Below are 19,130 nucleotides of genomic sequence, written 5' to 3'. Positions count from 1 at the left end.
ATACTATTAAGAGATGTGAGCCACAGCAAGCCACAAAGAATCAGTGTGGGCCATAAAGAAATTAATGTGAGTCACAAAGAACCCCAAAGAATGAATGTGAGCCATAGCGAGCCACAAATATAAGGAGCAAGTCATAGAGAATGAAAGCGAAACACAAAGAATTGAGTGTGAGCCACAAAGAATAAATGCAAACCACTATAAATGATGCGAGCCATAGAGAGCGCAAACCACAGAGATAACAAATGTGAACCACAATGATAATAAATGCAAACCATAGAACATGATGTGAACCACAAAACATGATACGAGCCACAGAACATTGTCATCCACAAAACATGATGCGAGCCACAGAACATTGTCATCCACAAAGAAATACAAATACGAACCACAATGATAACAAATGTGAACCACAAAACATGATGTGAGCCACAGAGCATTGTCATCCACAGAGAAACACAAACACGAACCACAATGATAACAAATGTGAACCACAAAACATGATATGAGCCATAGCGAAAAGGATGCCAGCCACTAAGAACACAATACGAGTTAAAGATAATAAAAGTGAGCCTTAGAGAATAGATGTGAGCCATAGATATGCAATGCAAGCCACAGAGACAATGTGAGCTACAGAGAACTTATGCGAACCATTGTTTCCATCAAAATCTCAAATTTTGTTAATGATCTCTTGTCTATTGATGTGTCTTAAAGGAGCTCCAATGGATCCGTATTTATACTAATCGATGGGGTGCCTTTTGGTGCGAATGAGGCCCTTCATTTGAGAGGCCAACTTGATCTGAACAATAATAATTTTCTTTAATCAAATTCCAATTTCCTTGCCCAAATAAATTTGTCACAATAATATAATAATAATTAGAGGAGTGCCAAACGCATTAATAATAATATCCCTTTTATCCAATTGAATTCTCTTTGGGGCAAGATGGGCTTTCCTTGGGGTAGTTGGGTTCTTATGGAGAAATTCGTCCCATAGCTGCCCCAATTTTCAACAATTTGTTGATGTGATGCTATAACTATTTTTGCACACGCTTCAAGGGCACAACCTCCATGGATCATTTATGTTATCTTGGTTTGCTCAATTTGGTGACTAGTCCCATAGCCACCATGTCCAACACTTCTCAAGAATGAATCTCTTCTCATCAATTATTTTACATTATGGCCAAGTCAAAGTAGCCCAAAACATAACTACCTTGGCACATTTGTCATGCATGTGTGTTAAAATTGGCAACTAGGGCCAAACTCCATGTGGGTCATCTTATTCATGGTTGATAATATTTTTATTAGATCCCTTTCGTCGAGAGGTGTAGGATTGATCTAAAGATAATCCGATTCTGATAAGTATTTATGGAGATATGAATTTATTTTGATTATGGAATAATTATCAAGCCGACCAGCAACTCATGTAGGCTCAAAAGCCTAACAGTCACATCTATTAAATCATCAACAGTTGTGTATAAATACAGGAGGTCTTTTCTTCATTTGGACACACTCATCTCATCACATCTCTCTCTCTCTCTCCTGCATAGAAAAAGAGGCTCTTCTCCTACTGCACAGAAAGAGACTCTTCTCTCACACGTGGAAGGAAGGTGCAGAATTTAGGGCTGCAACTGTAGAACCAAAGTTTGACCAGCGTTGACCATCAGTCTGCCTCTCAGAACTACGTTGTAGGTGAATCTGGATCTCCTCTGAAGGCCGCATTTTTTGGTGAAGGAATCAAGCCAATCCGACGGTCGGTTTGCAAGATATTGTTTGCCCTAGTTTGGCTGATCTAGGGTTTTCCGCTGCAATCAAATTTCTGTAATATTTCTCTCTGCTAAATTATTGAAGATAAAAGAAGATTTGATCAAAGGGTTTCCCCATATTGGGGTTTGTCCCTAGCTAGCCGCCACATCTTGTGTCTCTTTTCTTGGCTTGTTTCCTGTCGATCGTTTAATGTTCTATCTGCACTTTACTTTATGTACATGTGATTGCTAATCTGTGGATAATAATAAGAAAGATAAGTAAACTGCTATAAGCATATAACATACCATAACTTAACATGGTATCGGAGCTGAGGTGAAGACAAAGCCCGAGCAAAAGCAAGAGCAATCACGAAAGAGAAGATTGGCAAGGCTATCCTAAAAGAACTATGGGATCCTCAACACTCTTCCCTGCTGAGGACAAGCTCTGTGAGAAAGTTGACTATCACGGATGGAAGATGTCTATCGATCTAACCTTAGAAGATCAAGGAGTATTGGACCATGTGAGAGGCAATATTGTTGAGCCTCCATCAAATGCACCCGCTACTGCCAGGAACAAATGGAAAACCGGTGAACTCAAAACAAAGAAGATCATCCGGGACTCTATCGACAAGCGCTTTGTGGCCTACATCTCTGACCTGAACACCTCCAAGGAAATCTACAATAGACTGGTGAGTTTATTTAAATTTAATGATGCAAATCAAGTTTTGTTTCTTAGAAATACGCTGAAGGAAATTAAGAAGGGCAGAGATGAGAGTATGCAAGCATACTTCTTAAGAATCACAAAGATCGAGAATGATCTCCTATTCTATTAGGGAGACTATCACTGATAGGGAAATGGCACTCACGACTCTTGGAGGATTACCATCCGAATGGTACGTGTTCAGGACTACTCTTGTGAACAATAATGTAATTCCTAGTTTCGAGGAATTAATGGCTAGATGCATCCAAGAAGAAACAAGGGTAGAAGAACAAGAAATGCCCATGCCTAAAGGTCCTCCTTCTGCCTTTTCTTCTCATGCTAAGAAAAGAGATAATTCCAGGACTAAATCAAAAAGAAAGGTTGGACCTAAGGGTGGAAGAAAAGGACGATGTTAGATTTGTGATAAAGCAGGTCACTATGCAAGGGAGTGCCCTAATAGAAAGGACTCACACCGGGACGATGATCAAAATCCCTCTCATGGCTATCAAAGGAATGACAAATCTAATAGCAGAGGTAAAAGGAGTGCTGGAAGTCAAGGAAGAGGACAATCATTCAAGAAGGCTAGAAATTCCAGGTATGAATCTAACATTGTTGACAATAAGCAGGATGAATATTATCTACCTGTTGCTCTATCTACCTCTGCTCCTTCGCACTCAATGGGAATTTGGCTCATTGATAGTGGTGCCTCAAGGCACTTCACTGGTTACAAAGAAGTTCTCCATAATCTAATAGAGAAAGAAACTAACCTGGAAATTGTCCTTGGAGATAACATGAAATATCCCGTGAAAGGTGTAGGCAATGTCTCTTAAATTGAATCAAGGTAATACGATCCACTTACAGAATGTATTATATGTACCTGACCTCAAAAAGAACCTAGTGTCCATCTCGACAATGTAAGACAAAGGCTACAAGGTGGCTTTCATCAATGACAAGGTACGTACATGGAAAAACAATATTAAATATGCCTTCACTCTTGGGTTTCGAGTTGATTCATTATATCAAATCGGAGGAAGTCCACTAGGTGTCATGTCTTGTGACACATCTCGAGCCTTGATCAAGAATCAAACCGAAAAAGAAGATCAAGATCTTAAGTGCCGATAATGGAACTGAATATGAATCTAACAAGTTTCATGACTTTTGTAAAGAGGCTGGCATTAAGAGGGAGACTACTACACCATATACTCCTGAACAGAATGGTGTGGCGAAAAGGAAGAACCGTATGATTGTGGACGCTGTCCGTGCCAAGCTCCATGATCAAAGACTTTCAAAGTTTCTACGGGCCAAAGCTGCAAGCACCGCCGTATATGTACAAAACCGATGCCCTCATCAAGCATTGGGTTCCAAGACTTCTGAAGAAATGTTCACCAGTAAGAAACCTGACGTATCTCATTTTAGAATTTTTGGAAGCCCTGTATATTTTCATGTGCCGAAAGAGAAAAGGAATAAATTGGGTGCATCTGGAAAGAAAGGAATCTTCGTGGGCTATGGTGGAAATACTAAGGGCTATATAATTTATGTAGCCGATCAAAGGGAAGTCGTGATTAGTCATGATGTCATCTTTGACAAAGATATGGCTCTCAGCAAGATGAACAATCTTCCTACAGTGAGGAACTCTCAAGAAGCTGACACCAGGGACCAAAAGAAAAAGAGTATGACAAGATATTTGCACTTGTTGCCAGATATACCACCATCCCCTCGATCATAGCCCTTGTGGCTTCACTAGGATGGAAACTACATCAGATGGATGTTAAGACTGCGTTCTTGCATGGTTCGATCAAAGAAGAGGTCTACGTGGAGAAACCCGAAGGATTTGAGATTTATGATCGAAAATCTCATGTGTGCAGGTTGAAGAAGGCCCTCTATGGGCTGAAGCAAGCACCCCGAGCATGGTATGAGAGGATCAATAGCTATTTGATGAAGTTGGGATTCACTAGGAGTGAAGGCGACCCTAACCTCTACTTTAATGTTGAAGATGACAAACCTCTCATACTGGTGTGTATGTGGATGACCTCTTCCTAACAAGTGCAGACCCTCTCATTCACAAATGTGAGAGGGAGTTGGCTTCTGAATTTGAAATGAAGGACCTAGGACTGATGCACTATTTCCTAGGACTTGAAGTCTGGCGGAAGCCAAGGGAAATTTTCCTATCTCAAGGAAAATATGTGGTGAAGATATTGGAAAGATTCGGTATGGTAGACTGCAAGCATGTAACTACCCCGATGGAGCTTGACTTCAAGAAGTTAAGCGGTAGTGCTACTAGACCTATTTTACGAAATGCCATCGAGTATCGTCAACTCGTCGGAGCATTAATGTTCTTAGTGAACTCTCGTCCAAATATATGCTTCGCAATCAACACGTTGAGTCAACATATGGTTGGACCTCACCACATACATTAGATTGGTGCCAAGAATCTGTTGAGATATCTTCGTGGCACAATTACATATGGGCTAAGATACACTGCCAGAGATGTGAGATTACTTGGATACACAAATGTTGATTGGGCAGGCAGTGTGATGGATCATAAGAGCACTTATGGGTGTTGTTTTTCCTTGAGATCTGCTTCGATATCCTGGATGAGCAGGAAGCAGAAGTCGGTGGCTTTGTGCACTGCCGAGGCAGAGTATATTGCTATTAGCATGGCCTCCTGTGAGGTAGTCTGGTTGCGGAAGCTCTTCAGTGAGTTGTTTGGATTTACACTGGAGACCACCATGATCCTATGTGACAACCAGAGTGGGATTCGTTTGTCAAAGAATCCCGTATTTCATGATCGCTCCAAGCATATCGATATCAGGTACCACTATATTTGAGATATGGTGCAGCGGGGAGCTATAAGGCTCCAAAATATCGGTACAAATGAATAGGTCACCGACATTCTGATAAAGCCCCTAGGAAAGGTCCAATTTTTTACTTTCCGAGAACGACTTGGTGTCGTTCAGAAACCCTCTGATGAGGGTCTTGTATGATGTATGGAGCTCTTGTAGCTCTAGGGGGGTGCGGTGTACTTCTTGGAGCAACATATGACCACAGGGTAAGAATCAAAACCTTCCCTGTAACTCCTCGTGGCGATTATGTAGCAGGATGATTAGTTCTCCTGTGAGGTCTAGATGATGTGTTCTCCATGACGATTATGTAGCAGGATGATTAGTTCCCTTGTTGGGTCTAGATGATGTGTTCTCCATGACGGTTGTGTAGCAGGATGATTAGTTCTCTTGTGAGGCCTGGATGATGTGTTCTCCATGGCGATTGTGGACAGGATGATTCACTCTCCTGTGGACAGGATGATTCGCTCTCCTGTGGACAAGATGATTCGCTCTCTTGTGGGACAAGATGATTCGCTCTCTTGTGGGACAAGATGATTCGCTCTCCTGTGGACAGGATTGATTAGTTCTCCTGTCGAGGCATCCTACCCATGCAGTCTGGGACTCATGGGAAGTACCTCTCATCTGATCAATGAGTAGGGAAATGAGGATAGGGACCATAGTAGTACTGACGGACGCATCATTGTATCTACCGTACTCCCTATGCTAGGATGACCTTCATTGATCTGGGATCAATGATACTGGTCTGGGACTAGTGGTAGGAGTTGTACCCACTATGACATTAACTTCGGGTCGATTGAGACTGGTCTAGGACCAGTGGTACATACTTTGAGACTGACTTTGGGTTAGTGAAGGACTGGTCTAGGACCAGTAGTAGGAGTGGTACCTACTATGACGCTGACTTTGGGTCGGTTGAGACTGGTCTAGGACCAGTGGTACACACTCTGAGACTGACTTTGAGTCAGTGAAGGATGATACTGGTCTGGGACCAGTGGTAGGAGTTGTACCTACTATGACACTGACTTCAGGTCGGTTGAGACTGGTCTGGGACCAGTGGAACACACTCTGAGACTGACTTTGAGTCAGTATGATACATCCTCGATCATATCTTCTTCTTCATAATTCGGACAAAGCAAAGCAGAGCAGAACAGAGCAGATCAGAACAGGGCAGAACAGAACAAAGCAAAGCAGAGCAGATCAGAACAGGGCAGAACAGAACAGAGCAGAGCAGGCAGGATAGAACAGAGCAGAGCAGGGGTCAACCTGTACAGGGCAATGCATTTGATGGATGAATAGTAGCGACCGACAGACGAATTGCGATGGAGTTCTCCCTAGTTGAGAGAGAGTGTTAAAATTGGAAACTAGGGCCAAACTCCATGTGGGTCATCTTATTCATGGCTGATAATATTTTTATTAGATCCCTCTCGTCGAGAGGTGTAGGATTAATCTAAAGATCATCCGATTCCGATAAGTATTTATGGAGATATGAATTTATTTTGATTATGGAATAATTATCAAGCTGACCAGCAACTCATGTAGGCTCAAAAGCCCAACAGTCGCATCTATTCAATCATCAACAGTTGTGTATAAATACAGGAGGTCTTTTCCTCATTTGGACACACTCATCTCATCACATCTCTCTCTCTTTCTCTTGCGCAAAAAAGAGGCTCTTCTCCTACTGCGCAGAAAGAGACTCTTCTCTCACACATGTGGAAGGAAGGTGCAAAATTTAGGGCTGCAACTGCAGAACCAAAGTTTGACCAGCGTTGACCATCAGTTTGCCTCTCAGAACTGCGTTGTAGGTGAATATGGATCTCCTCTGAAGGCCACATTTTTTGGTGAAGGAATCAAGTCGATCCGACCGTCGGTTTGCAAGATATTGTTTGCCCTAGTTCGGTTGATCTAGGGTTTGCTGCTGCTAATGTAAATCAGATTTCTGTACTATTTCTCTCTGCTGAATTATTGAAGATAAAAAAAGATTTGATCAAAGGGTTTCCCCATATTGGGGTTAGTCCCTGGCTAGCCGCCACATCTTGTGTCCCTTGTCTTGGCTTGTTTTCTGTCGATTGTTTAATATTCTATCTGCACTTTACTTTATGCACATGTGATTGCTAATCTGTGGATAATAATAACAAAGATAAGTAAACTGCTATAAGCATAGAACATACCATAACTTAACAGTGTGCCTCTCCAAGTTCACCCATTGCACACATCTCAAGGGTACACCTCTTCCCTGATGTTTCATATTACTTGTTGGTCAAACTAGGCTTCTTAGAGAGTGCCCTCATTATTGAAAGTACATTTGGAATATTTTCAGCCCATTTTGAGAGTGGCTCCCTTTCATTTGACTTAGCAAATATATTGTTTTGTTGGAGGATGGTTATCGAAGGCATTTCCAAATTAGCACTCCATAGAGGAAGAGGAAAAATGGCATGAAGTAATCACTTTCTTGGTCAAAGAGGCCTTCCTCAAGGAGGTGTTTTGTATGGAGAGTGAAACAGGTGGCATATCAATCGTGTGGCTTCACTACTTGTAAGGGAATTTTTGACATGAAGAGCCCATTATGTGATAATTCATCATTTTCTAGTATTTTTCCTAGAATCTAGATTCCACTAAATAATATTTTACTATAGTGGAGATTGAGCTAAAATCTATATCATAATTTGCTCTCTTTGTTGCCCCTTTAGGGTCTCAGAGCCAATGTTGCACGACTCGTACTCGTATAAGACTCTTCTAGCTATTGACTCATCGACTCATATAAGACTCGGGAACGACCCATATAAGGCTCGTCAAAATACAAAAAAAAACTTACAATATGGTGAATTTTAAGCACAAAAAAAACTAATGACAATTCCAATCCTTATAATTTATAAAAACCACAATATATGCAATAATTCATAACATCATCTCATATCTATAAAAGTACAACAGAACATATTCGATTTTTGTAAGCAATACATTCAAATACTAAATAAGAAAAGGAATCCTGATTCCATAATTAAAATCAAAAATGTCAGCAAGTTCAAAATTCAAATACATATGTCATAAATGATAAATGATTGTCTCATAACAATCTTGAGTCTCATCACCCATGGACGACTATGCCTACAATAAGCCCTCGTGGAGCTAGTGTTAACATCGGAAGGTTGAAGCAACTATCAAGAAGGTGTATTTGGAGTCTCCATTTGAGATGGAAAACTAGAGAGATCCTCAGTCTCTTCATCAAGCCAACTCAAATTAGGGGACTCCTCCACAACCCAATCGGACTCTCAATCAATAATATCCAATAAAATTGGATTTGTATCCTTTGGTTGCACTTGTTTTGTGAGCATTCGAAGGTTGTAGTAGATGAATATCAACTTCTCCAACCTCTCATGCTCCAACTTGTTTCTCTTTTTGTTGTGGATGTGCTCACACACTGACCAATTGCGCACACAAAAAGAAGCATTGTAGGGTTGACTCAGAACTTTGATGGCGAATTCTTGTAATTGTGGTGCCTCAGTGCTACAATCTATCCACCAATGAGTTGTAAAAAACAACAACAAAGATTATCGGTTTGCAATGCCAAACATATAAAAGAGAACTAGCAAAATTACAAGTTAAGTTCTAACAATTTGCACCTACAAGGCATTTTCTTGTCCTTGAGATGTTGGCTTGAGTTGAATTTGTTGACCACTGGAGTGGCACCTAATGATTATATGAAGACTCCATGCCCAAGGATGATCCGAAGGACACTTCTACCATCAGATATCATCAATCAACAGAGTTTTTAAACTCTAATTCTATTTTTCATCATCTTTCTTATACCCAAATTCCACACCCTGTGGGGAATTGTAATAAGTGATACTAGTAATAATGAGTTTTGGGTCTATAACAGGGCTAGGATGTTGGGACTTGATCAGCAAACGAGTACACTTTGGAGTGTTTTTTTATCTAGTTAATTATCCCTTCTTTTTAGAAGCGGATAATTTTATGGGGTTTTTCACTTACTTTTTACCTCAAATCCGGGGTGACAGTTTGAAGGTTGAGCCCCTAACACATCTTAGTGTCTAGAGTCGATGTATATTACCATACTAGATCACACAAAAAAATTCGTGGAAATTGGTTAGGTCTAGGTAGTCATTTTTTAATTCCTTAGATTTTCTGCACTGTGGAAATTACAATAAAAATTGTACTTGTAATGTAATAAATGATGTCTAGAGAAGTTGTATGGGGTATGAGTAATGAAATTTGCACCTCTCACCCTCAACTTTCTACTATGACACACTTTGAGAGGTTAAAAATATGTTTTGACAAGTAATCCAAATAACTTTCCTCCTAGAACCTCATATCACTTTTAACTTAACTTTTCATTAGGGGCCACCCCCTTTAGCTAACCTAGGAGATAGCTTAAACAGACAGAGAGAGGATTCTGTGTGACAACCCCTTCTCTTAACTCCCTGCCACCAACCACACCTTGTGGGGTTGAAAGCTTTTCTCACTGACTTGTAGGTAGGCGTAGGCGGCAGGAGCAACAGAATCCAAGCAAGTCAATGCTTCCTTGTACATATCTCGTTGTATGTTGATCTTGTCTTGAATATCTTGATTCGGGAACATCTTCTGAATGCATATCATGACACCTCTCATCACATCGAGATCTCTTTGAATGTTAGACCCCTCATTATAGAATAAGATCAGATTGAGATATGCTCCCCCTGCATGCAATGGCGAATGTAGTTGTCTATCCTACCTGGAATTAATAATTCGCCATATAGGGAGATATTTAGATTCATTTCTCTTATAGAAAGTCTTGATGGCCTCTTTGGCCCTGTCCATGCCCTCATAAATATATCCCATTGCTGGTTTCTCTCCATCCATCAATCTCAAGACTTTCACAAGGGGTTCAGTGAAGCTGACAATCTCAATGACTTTGTCCCACAAACTATCACCAAAGACAGGTGCTTTCATAGACAATGCTTTTGGTTTTGCGCTATCTTTCTAAAATACCCATTGTTGGCTACAAAACATTCTTCTCAAAGCTTGGTACTCATACAAAAGGCTTTGGAGGGAAAGAAAGATTGTAGCAAACTGTATGACAGTTGAGCGACTAAGCTCATCCTATGTGAATTCCCTCATAAGGTTCAACAACCAAGCATGATTATAAATATACTTGGTAATTTGCTTGCATTCTTGAACAACATCTTGCACCCACTCCAACTTCCCAATGTCCTCTAGTATCAAGTCTATGCAATGGGCAATGCATGGAGTCCAAAAAGTGGTGGGATATTTGGCACAAAGCCAGCTGCCACATAATTTGCTGCATTGTCCGTGATTACTTGGACAACATTTGCAACTCCAACTTCCTCCACCACATCATCCAACAATGTAAAAATCAAATGTGCATCTTTTACATGTTCAGATGCATCAATGGATTTTAGGAACATGGTTCCTTTAGGGCAACCTACAACACAATTTATTATTGTTCTACCCCTCTGATTTGTCCACCCATCAGACATAATTGTACAACCTATAAATTTCCATGAGCTTTTAATGTTCTTCAATTGTTCCTTGACACACTCAAGCTCCTCAGCTAGCTCTTTCCCCCTAAGTGCATTATAAGATGGGGCTTTGTATCCAGGGCCAGCCCTTGAAATGGCATCCACCATGGGCTGATAAAAATAAGACTTTGCATAGTTGAATGAAAGATTGTTATGTACCAAAACCTCCTCACTGCCATATCTACCTTCTTCCTTTTCTTTTCATTAAAATTATCCAAGGTTGGTTGAGATCCTGGAGTTGTACGAGGACTGAAGAAAGAAGAGGTTATACTCATGTTTTCCACAACACTTGAAGAGGAGTTACCAATACCTGGACTTTGAATCTGTGTTTTGCTTAGCCTTTAGAGCAAGAGGAAGAGACCTCAAAGCTTTTATACTTCGCTTGGCAAAAGAGATGGCTTATCAAGATAAATTCCCCAGTGGAATTATCCCTAGGAGATTTCATTCACATACATGGCCCAAACATTGAGAGATGTTATATAGAAACAATAATTCCACAAATTTGCAATTATGCAATGCAGCAATTAGCCCTATTATAGCGAAAATCCCATTCAATGCATATGACAAAAGTAAAACAAGAATAGCATTAAAAATGTGTACTTACATGTAATAGAACATATCCAACCATAAATAATTTGACAATAAAGAAGCTCCAAGATCAAATACTCCAATCCAAACATCAAAATTCATCCATGCTCCAATTCTTCATCCATAAAAAGTGTGAAATTCTCTAAAGAGAAGAGAGATCCCATCCAAAGTGATGATGAGCAAATGAACTCATCTCACCTGTATTAATACACTAATGAGGAGCTTGAATTAGTCTCCTTGGCCTACAAAAGCCCCAAAAATAAAATAATGTGCTAAGAATCTAACCTTTGGTGACAAGCCCATCATACTAGCTCACAAATGAAGGAATAAGCCTCTTAAGAGGTTAGATGATGAATAATACATGTCGTAGGGCCCCCCAAAGGCACCATAATGAAGAATAGGACCCTCAAAAGTGATAGACAAGGGGTTCGCCCCTTGTTCTCCAGAGTCCAAACAATAAACCTGTGGTGCTCCCAGTGGGTGTGGGGGCACATTAATAGCCTCATGGGTCTCCAAATGAGTTGAAGATGCTTCTAGATCATCTGCAAGAGCTCTGATGATGGTGTAGGTGATGCCACATCATCCTACAAATCCTGGGTCAACTACCAAGTGTATGGTACATCTGTGCGGCCGACTGGGCAAAGGTGAATCTCAAGTAATCCCTGAACATCCTTGGGGATCCATGGAGTATTTTCTACTGTTGTGGAGGCCCATAGCTCTCAACACACACCCTAGATGTGCCAATGTAGCCCTCTGGAGGATTAGGACGCCGTATAGGGAGACCAAACCCAAGATGGAGACCATCTGCAATCCTGCATAAGATCTAATGTATCCCCTAGCCTTCCAATACAACAAGTCATTAGAGAAATCAAGTAAATGAGATTACCACCCATAAACCACAGGTGGGGACTTCATAATAGTCTGCCCTTCCATAATGGGCTTCAGGATGTGCCAATGTCTCCTAAACTCCAAACGGGGTTAACCAAGTATCCTATTAGGTGGTTTCTAGTTTCTACTTCCAAAGGTGATAATATGTTCAAAGTACATCCTTAAAAAGGTGGTGGCATGTGACAAATAGGTGAATGAAGTAGGGGATGAGAAGGGTCAAACCTAGGCCACATGCTGGGGTACAAGGGTAGCTAACAAAGGGAAGCCCGCACTTGGGTTTATAATGTATAGGAGGGAGAAATCTCGGTACATGAGGTGCCCTGACCTTGATTTTTCTACCCTTCTTTATATGCCTTTTGCCTTTTTATGATTTTCTTTGATTCACTGCTCGGGGCTCAAGGGGTAAGAGCATTATGCATAAGATATAGCAGTGAATACCCCCTTTTAAGGTAGGGAAATTCATTACTCACCAGGGGTTGGGACTATCATGGGTTCCTATATGATGAAGGAGGCTCATAGAACCTGTAAAAACCAGGGTGATGGCCATGATGATCGGGTAGAGCTCATGTATTGACTTTTGCCCACATGCTAAATGTGTTTGTCTCAACCATCTTTTGCATTTTGTGGTACATTTTCCTATTGAATGTGGCCAAATATGCTTTTATCTTTCTTTTCAGTTGCATCAACCTCTGGAGCGTCATTCCAAGCCTGACCCAAGGTGTGGACAAGGGGAAGGCATGAGCTAACCTTATGTGAACCCACTGGAGGAATGTGGACCCAGGTGGGAGAAATGATGAAGGGGTAATAATGAGTGGAAAGGGGGTAATATATGTGGATAAGAGAGCAAGACCACGCAACCAAAATCAAAGTTTCTCGTGAAATACCATCCCTAAAGCCAAGTGGTCAGTAAAAGAGATCCCACGGGACTAGAATTCAAGGTTAATATCCAAAAGGGGTCTAGGGGACAAGAGCACAGACCTAGCCCATTCTTTCCGCTGAAACCCCCCATTAATCCATGCCCTGAAGTGTCCATGATAAGCAAACTACAATATTCAATTACCGAATGACCAAGAATACCTTTAGGTTTGGGAGGCCCACCTTCAAACATACGATCATGGCAGATGGGTGAGGGACCACATGGCTGGCTCATGTGCCGAAGAAATGGAACAGTGAGCTAGCTGGTGGCTGCAGGGGGTTGTTGTCTGCCGGCTGAGGACCATCTTGGAAAAAAAAATCTCCTAGGGATATCAGCGACAAAATGGTGGGTAACAATGACTAAGTCGACCACATGGCTGGCTCATGTGCCGAAGAAATGGCACAATGAGCTAGCTGGTGGTTGCAGGGGGTTGTTGTCTGCCGACTGAGGACCATCTTGGAAAAAAAAAAAAAAAATCTCCTAGGGATATCACCCACAAAATGGTGGGTAACAATGACTAAGCCTAAGCCTTAAGGACTCACAATGGGAGTCTTAACTATAAAATAAAATTCCTTGATCATGAAACCCATGAATCAAGCATTACAAAAATTTATTTATGTTCTTCTTTACATCAATTTACATAAAATCATAATTACACATCATTATGAAGACTGAACCTAGTTACACTTTTCAACATGGTCATTGGGCTGATCTTGTAACCCCTTTATTCTGCATTTCAGGAATAGCTGCTCTTTTTCTAAAACCAATTGTCCTCTTCCCAATTCAACATTTCTCACCAAGGAATTTCTTTTGCCTCAACAAGGGGTGAAAGCTGATCATGTAAATCAGCTAATTAGCTTATTTTCTCCTCTGCCATGTCTGAAAACTGAGTCTGCATATCAGAAATTTGAACAGCTGCTAATTCTTCAAAATAATTGTTTGTTGTTCAACCTTGGAAGCAGATTCCTTCATTTCTTTGAAAGAAGACTTTGTTGACAACAAATCTTCTTCAAGTGCCAAATTTCTAGAGAGCTGCAATATCAATTTCTCATCGAAAGCCTCTTTTTATTTTTTATCTTACTCAGATTATCAGTTACCCCATCATATGCTAGCCTTGCTGCCACCAACTCTGCCTTCAAGGACTACACTTCAGTACTTAGCTCTTCTTGTCCTTTAATTCTAGGATTCTTTGCTATCTTCAGCAAATCTTGTCTTACTATAAGCAAGTGAGACAAGTTAAAGGAGGAACACTGCCTAGAATCATTGTTTGAGGTCACAATGCAATAGGTATAGAGGGATTCCACTCTATCATTATTCCAACTTAGAGTCCAGGTAAATACAAGTTGTATAGAGTTGATCATTAGTATATGAAGCCCATTATCATCCATGCAATGCATTTGGCACACAAGTTTTGCTCCTAGGGTTTGTTTCACAATGCATCTAGAATATTGACATCAATGACAACTTTTACCAACAGTGTGTGTGTCCACATGAGCTCCATCTTCCCTCTATTTATATAGTTTAATGGGGTGTGAATAGACATGTCCATTGGGGCAAGGGCGACTTGAAATGTAGGCCGACTTGGCACCTAGAGGGGTTTCTGACCCAAAATTACATATTTAAAAATCGTTTTTCCTTTTTCTTTACGATAGGTCCAAATAGGACTTTGACCCTTTGACTCAAAAACCTAGAAGCATGAAGAACATGCTTATCTAGAAAAATAATAATAATTTTTCTTTTTATTTTCTTTTTCCTTTAACATAAAATATATAATGGTACAAATTATGAAGACTGAACTTAGTTGCATTCTCCAACAGAGAGTATCTTAGCCCTTTGCCAGTACACTATCCCAATCAGTAGACCTCATTCATCGCCTTGAACCCTTCTCATCGAATATCCTTAACTGATCTATAAGGGAAAGCATCCCTTGCGGTTTAAACTTTAAATTACCACTAAATAGTTGGAGAAATGCTGCTGAGGTGACACTGGCAGTCGATCTCTTGTTGCCCCTAGGTTTGGACCTACCTACCTTCAAGAAGTATGATAGATGGGAGAGAACACTGACCGGAGCATAGGTGGAGAGCTTTGAAGTAAAGCTATTTGTGGATCATCTTATTGCCCCTAGGTTTGGACCTACCTACCTTCAAGAAGTATGATAGATGGGAGAGAACACTGACCGGAGCATAGGTGGAGAGCTTTGAAGTAAAGCTATTTGTGGATCATCGTAGGCCTGCTGGCTGGCTGGCTGACCAAAGGGGAGAAATTTTTTCTTCTAGGGGTTACCCACTTTTGGTGGATAACATGGCCACCACATAGAGAAGTCTGTTTTGCGTGTATTGTCATGTTTCTACCTATTATTGGCACATGTGGGATGCACTGCTTGAGGAGTTACCCAGAGGAGTGTGCTTTGTGTGTGTTGGTATGTGTCTACCTATTCTTGGCACATGTGGGGTGCATTACTTGGGGTGTTAGTAGTCATTGTAATTATTCTGTGTTAATGAAAATTTATGTGATTGCTGCTACAGATTTCTAGCTTGCTGGTTTTGATTTGCAGATTAAGTATTTCTCAGATGTACACTACTTCACTTACCAGATTGGTCAGAAATTCTGATATACAGTATCTAACTCCTTATTATGCTCTTAGTTTTAGAAAATCTAAAGTTTTACTAGTGTTTCTTAATGGTTTCAGTTCAGCCATAGGGTAAATTCATTGAGTACTGATCTGCTATAATGAGTTGAAAATTTAACCACCTACTCAAGACTGACTGCAAGATGTCCTGAGTTCTTAAAGAAATGACAAAACTAGCTACCGATTGCCAACATAAACCACAACTTATATAATATTTATTTGCATGTACATCATATGTACTTAATAACCCAATCTTTATTAATCTTGTGTACATAACATAAATTGACTATTGTATTGAATAAGAGCACAATGCCATTATGTGTCCCCCTGAATATTGTTATTTCTTTATTTAAGTCATGCACATACGCGTATCTTCCGATTACTATGCTTCATTTTCATTACTCTAAACTCATGTAACTTTGGGTGAAAACCGATGTTCAACATTATTTGGCATCCCCACATTATCAGGATAGTCATTTAAATATCTTTACCTTTATATTGTACATAAGAACATTTTTACAAATATAATGCAAGTTAATTTAAAAATAATACAATTTTTTTACAAATTATTCAGAAATAAATAATATAATTTTTCACTGAAATCCCACTTGAAATTCCTAAACAATGTCTCTGTGATGTATTCTAATACCATGATTGGATTGCTAAAATGCATTTCTATCCCCAGAAACCTCCCTCACAAAAATATGGTTCTTGTAAAACTACATGTATACCATATAGAAAGTAAGCTAACTGCAAGAACACCAATATTGAATAAACTACCTAATACACAAAACTATGAAAATGTAAATTCTCTAGTAATTCTACGTAACAAAAATGTGCTTGTGATGGCAGCCATTGTGTCATACCTGAGGTGTACTTCCTTTGCACATTTCACTTAGTTCAACATTATTTAATAATGGCTTCCTACAAGCACTTTCTGTTCATCCAGAGAACAATTTCAGTGAATTTCTTTATCTTTAAAACAAAGCAGTTATATTACTAAGAATGGACATGCCATAAATGCAAAAATTCTACCTTACAAATAAACAGAGTAAAAGAAATATCTTCATTATCCATTAGTTTTTACTTTTACTTGACTGGATTTATCAATTCTGATCAAATAACAACTTGTCACTAATCATTATATGTTCCGAATCCCGATCATTCTCGTAGGCAACTACTAAATGCCATTGCTTATTTAATGGACCGTGTCATTGTTCATAATTGCTCAAGGCAGATCCTTACAGGAGAAGCACATAGAAAACACTGCCAAAATATTCATGGAAATAATTGAGAGAGCTTGATAGTCCATGGTAAAACTTGAAAGTAATAACAAAGAATGCACATGTTTGTTAAGCTGTTAGATTGACGGTTGAAATTAGGTATCCTTGTATCTTTTGGACTTCTTACAAGATTCATTCATTGAACCTTGCAGTGCATCAGTTGAACAGGGATGTTTCTTCATTCACAGAGCTTATTAAGCAATGTAATAAGATTATTAAATTCATAACAAACAACCCATGTCTCATGTTATTTTTTGGCATTTGAGTTGTTGAAAGTAGCTGAACAAGATATGCCTACCATTTATGATGAAGCATCTTGTAGAAGTCAAACAACCACTGCTGAACATGGTTGTTCGCTAAATCTTTCAACAATTTCAGCCCTTTGCTATGTAAAATCAGCCTAAAAAACAATTCTAGAATTGACCCAATCAAGGATAAAACACAAGTTAAAAATCAAATCTACAAATACATAGTAATTGAACAGTTGAAACACTTAAGTGATATATAAGAAATGAAAAACACGTACATAGTCATAGCTTATCACAAGATGGTACTCCAGCTTTCTAAACCCTAGCCACCAACTCCTAGCTAGGAAAATCTCCTACATTAGCTGTTTTTTCATTAAAGATCCTCCTTGGTTGCTACACTTCCATCCCAAAAGTGTGCAAGGAATCACAATCTCTACTCCTCTTTAACAAGCATAACAAGTAGCACTAGGATTTCCAAAGCCCTAGACTTCTTTTTGTTCGAAATATTGTTGGCATTGATGTTAAATACAAGGGGAGACTACAGATATCTAAGATAAAGATTGCAAGATGGAGATTGTCAGAAATATTCTTCGACTCTTGATGCCCATTTTGGATACCCTATATTTGAAGACCTTTTTAGCTATTATCCTTGTGCCTTAAAAAAAGATAAGGAACCAACAATTACATTCCTCTTAGAGGGGAAAACCTCCTACAATGAATACGATGTACAAGACATTATTTGATGATCCTAAGACTAGGTATCCTTAGTGTATATATAGGAGACAAAGGGTGCAATTATAACAAAATGGGACCATGAGGGGTTCTAGCCTACATAACAATATAACAATAGAAATGTAATTGCTCAATATCTAGGGCTTAAAAAGAGGTATTTTGGTTAACAAGGGGCTTATATAGGGTTTAACATGCCCCTCACCTTCAAAGAAGTGTTACCACAACACTTGACTATATGTGGTTGTTTCTGCATGAACAACTCATCTTCTCATGCCACTTCTTCCACTAGTAGGTACTCAATAATTTCTCGACTTCTCGGTTGCTTAGTCCTTGTTTCCAAAATTGTTTCTAGTTCTAGTATTATTTTCCCTTCTTCATTAATCTCTGGTAGAATAGTTTGGACTAGGATCTTGTCATCGATTACCTTCTTTAAGCAAGAAACATGGAAGATTGGATGTACACGTGAAGATGGAGGCAACTCCAATTTGTAAGCCATACTTCCAATCCTCTGCAACACCTTATAGGGGCCATAATACCTCGAAGCTAATTTATTGTCCTTCTTTTGTTGCTTGAGGGACATATGTTTATATGGTTGTAGTCTCACAAATACCCAATCCCCCACTTCAAATTCCCTTTCACTGTGATGTTGATATGCTTGTTGTTTCATCCTATTTTGTGCCATAACCAAGTTGTCCTTCAATAGTTTGAGAACCTCTTGTTGGTGTTGTATGTGGTCCTCTACTACTTGATCCTTTATAGTCCCTTTCAAGGGTGATGTGATGGATGGAGGATGATATCCATAAAGTGCCATAAATGGTGACATTTTTTATGAGGTATGGAAGGATGTGTTATACCACCATTCTGCCAAGGGCAACCATTTGACCCATTGTGTCTATTTATCATATGCAAATCATCATAGATATCCTTCTAAACATGTATTCACAATCTCATTTTGCCCGTCAAATTGAGAATGGTAAGATGAGTTGTGAGCCAATTGAGTACCCAAACCAGAAAATAATCCATTCCAAAA

At 39.6% G+C, this 19,130-nt stretch overlaps 1 protein-coding gene across 3 annotated transcripts in view; it reads right to left on the bottom strand.

The window, feature by feature from the left end:
* LOC149173867 (uncharacterized) overlaps positions 1-19,130 on the bottom strand; it is a 173,010-nt gene that overhangs the window by 36,770 nt on the left and 117,110 nt on the right. For all 3 annotated transcript variants that reach the window (XM_089428025.1, XM_089428026.1, XM_089428027.1), the window contains exon 4: positions 16,704-16,774. In XM_089428025.1, coding sequence (XP_089284151.1) covers positions 16,704-16,774 — 71 coding nt within the window. The remainder of the gene's footprint in view (positions 1-16,703; positions 16,775-19,130) is intronic.

The sequence above is a fragment of the Pinus tabuliformis genome, chromosome 4_2 (genome assembly GCF_031772625.1).
Source record: "Pinus tabuliformis cultivar Carrire ecotype Pingquan chromosome 4_2, CPIR1, whole genome shotgun sequence".
Classification (NCBI taxonomy): Eukaryota; Viridiplantae; Streptophyta; class Pinopsida; order Pinales; family Pinaceae; genus Pinus; species Pinus tabuliformis.
The sequence above is the reverse complement of the archived record's forward strand: the minus strand, read 5'-3'. Positions and strand labels throughout refer to the sequence as shown.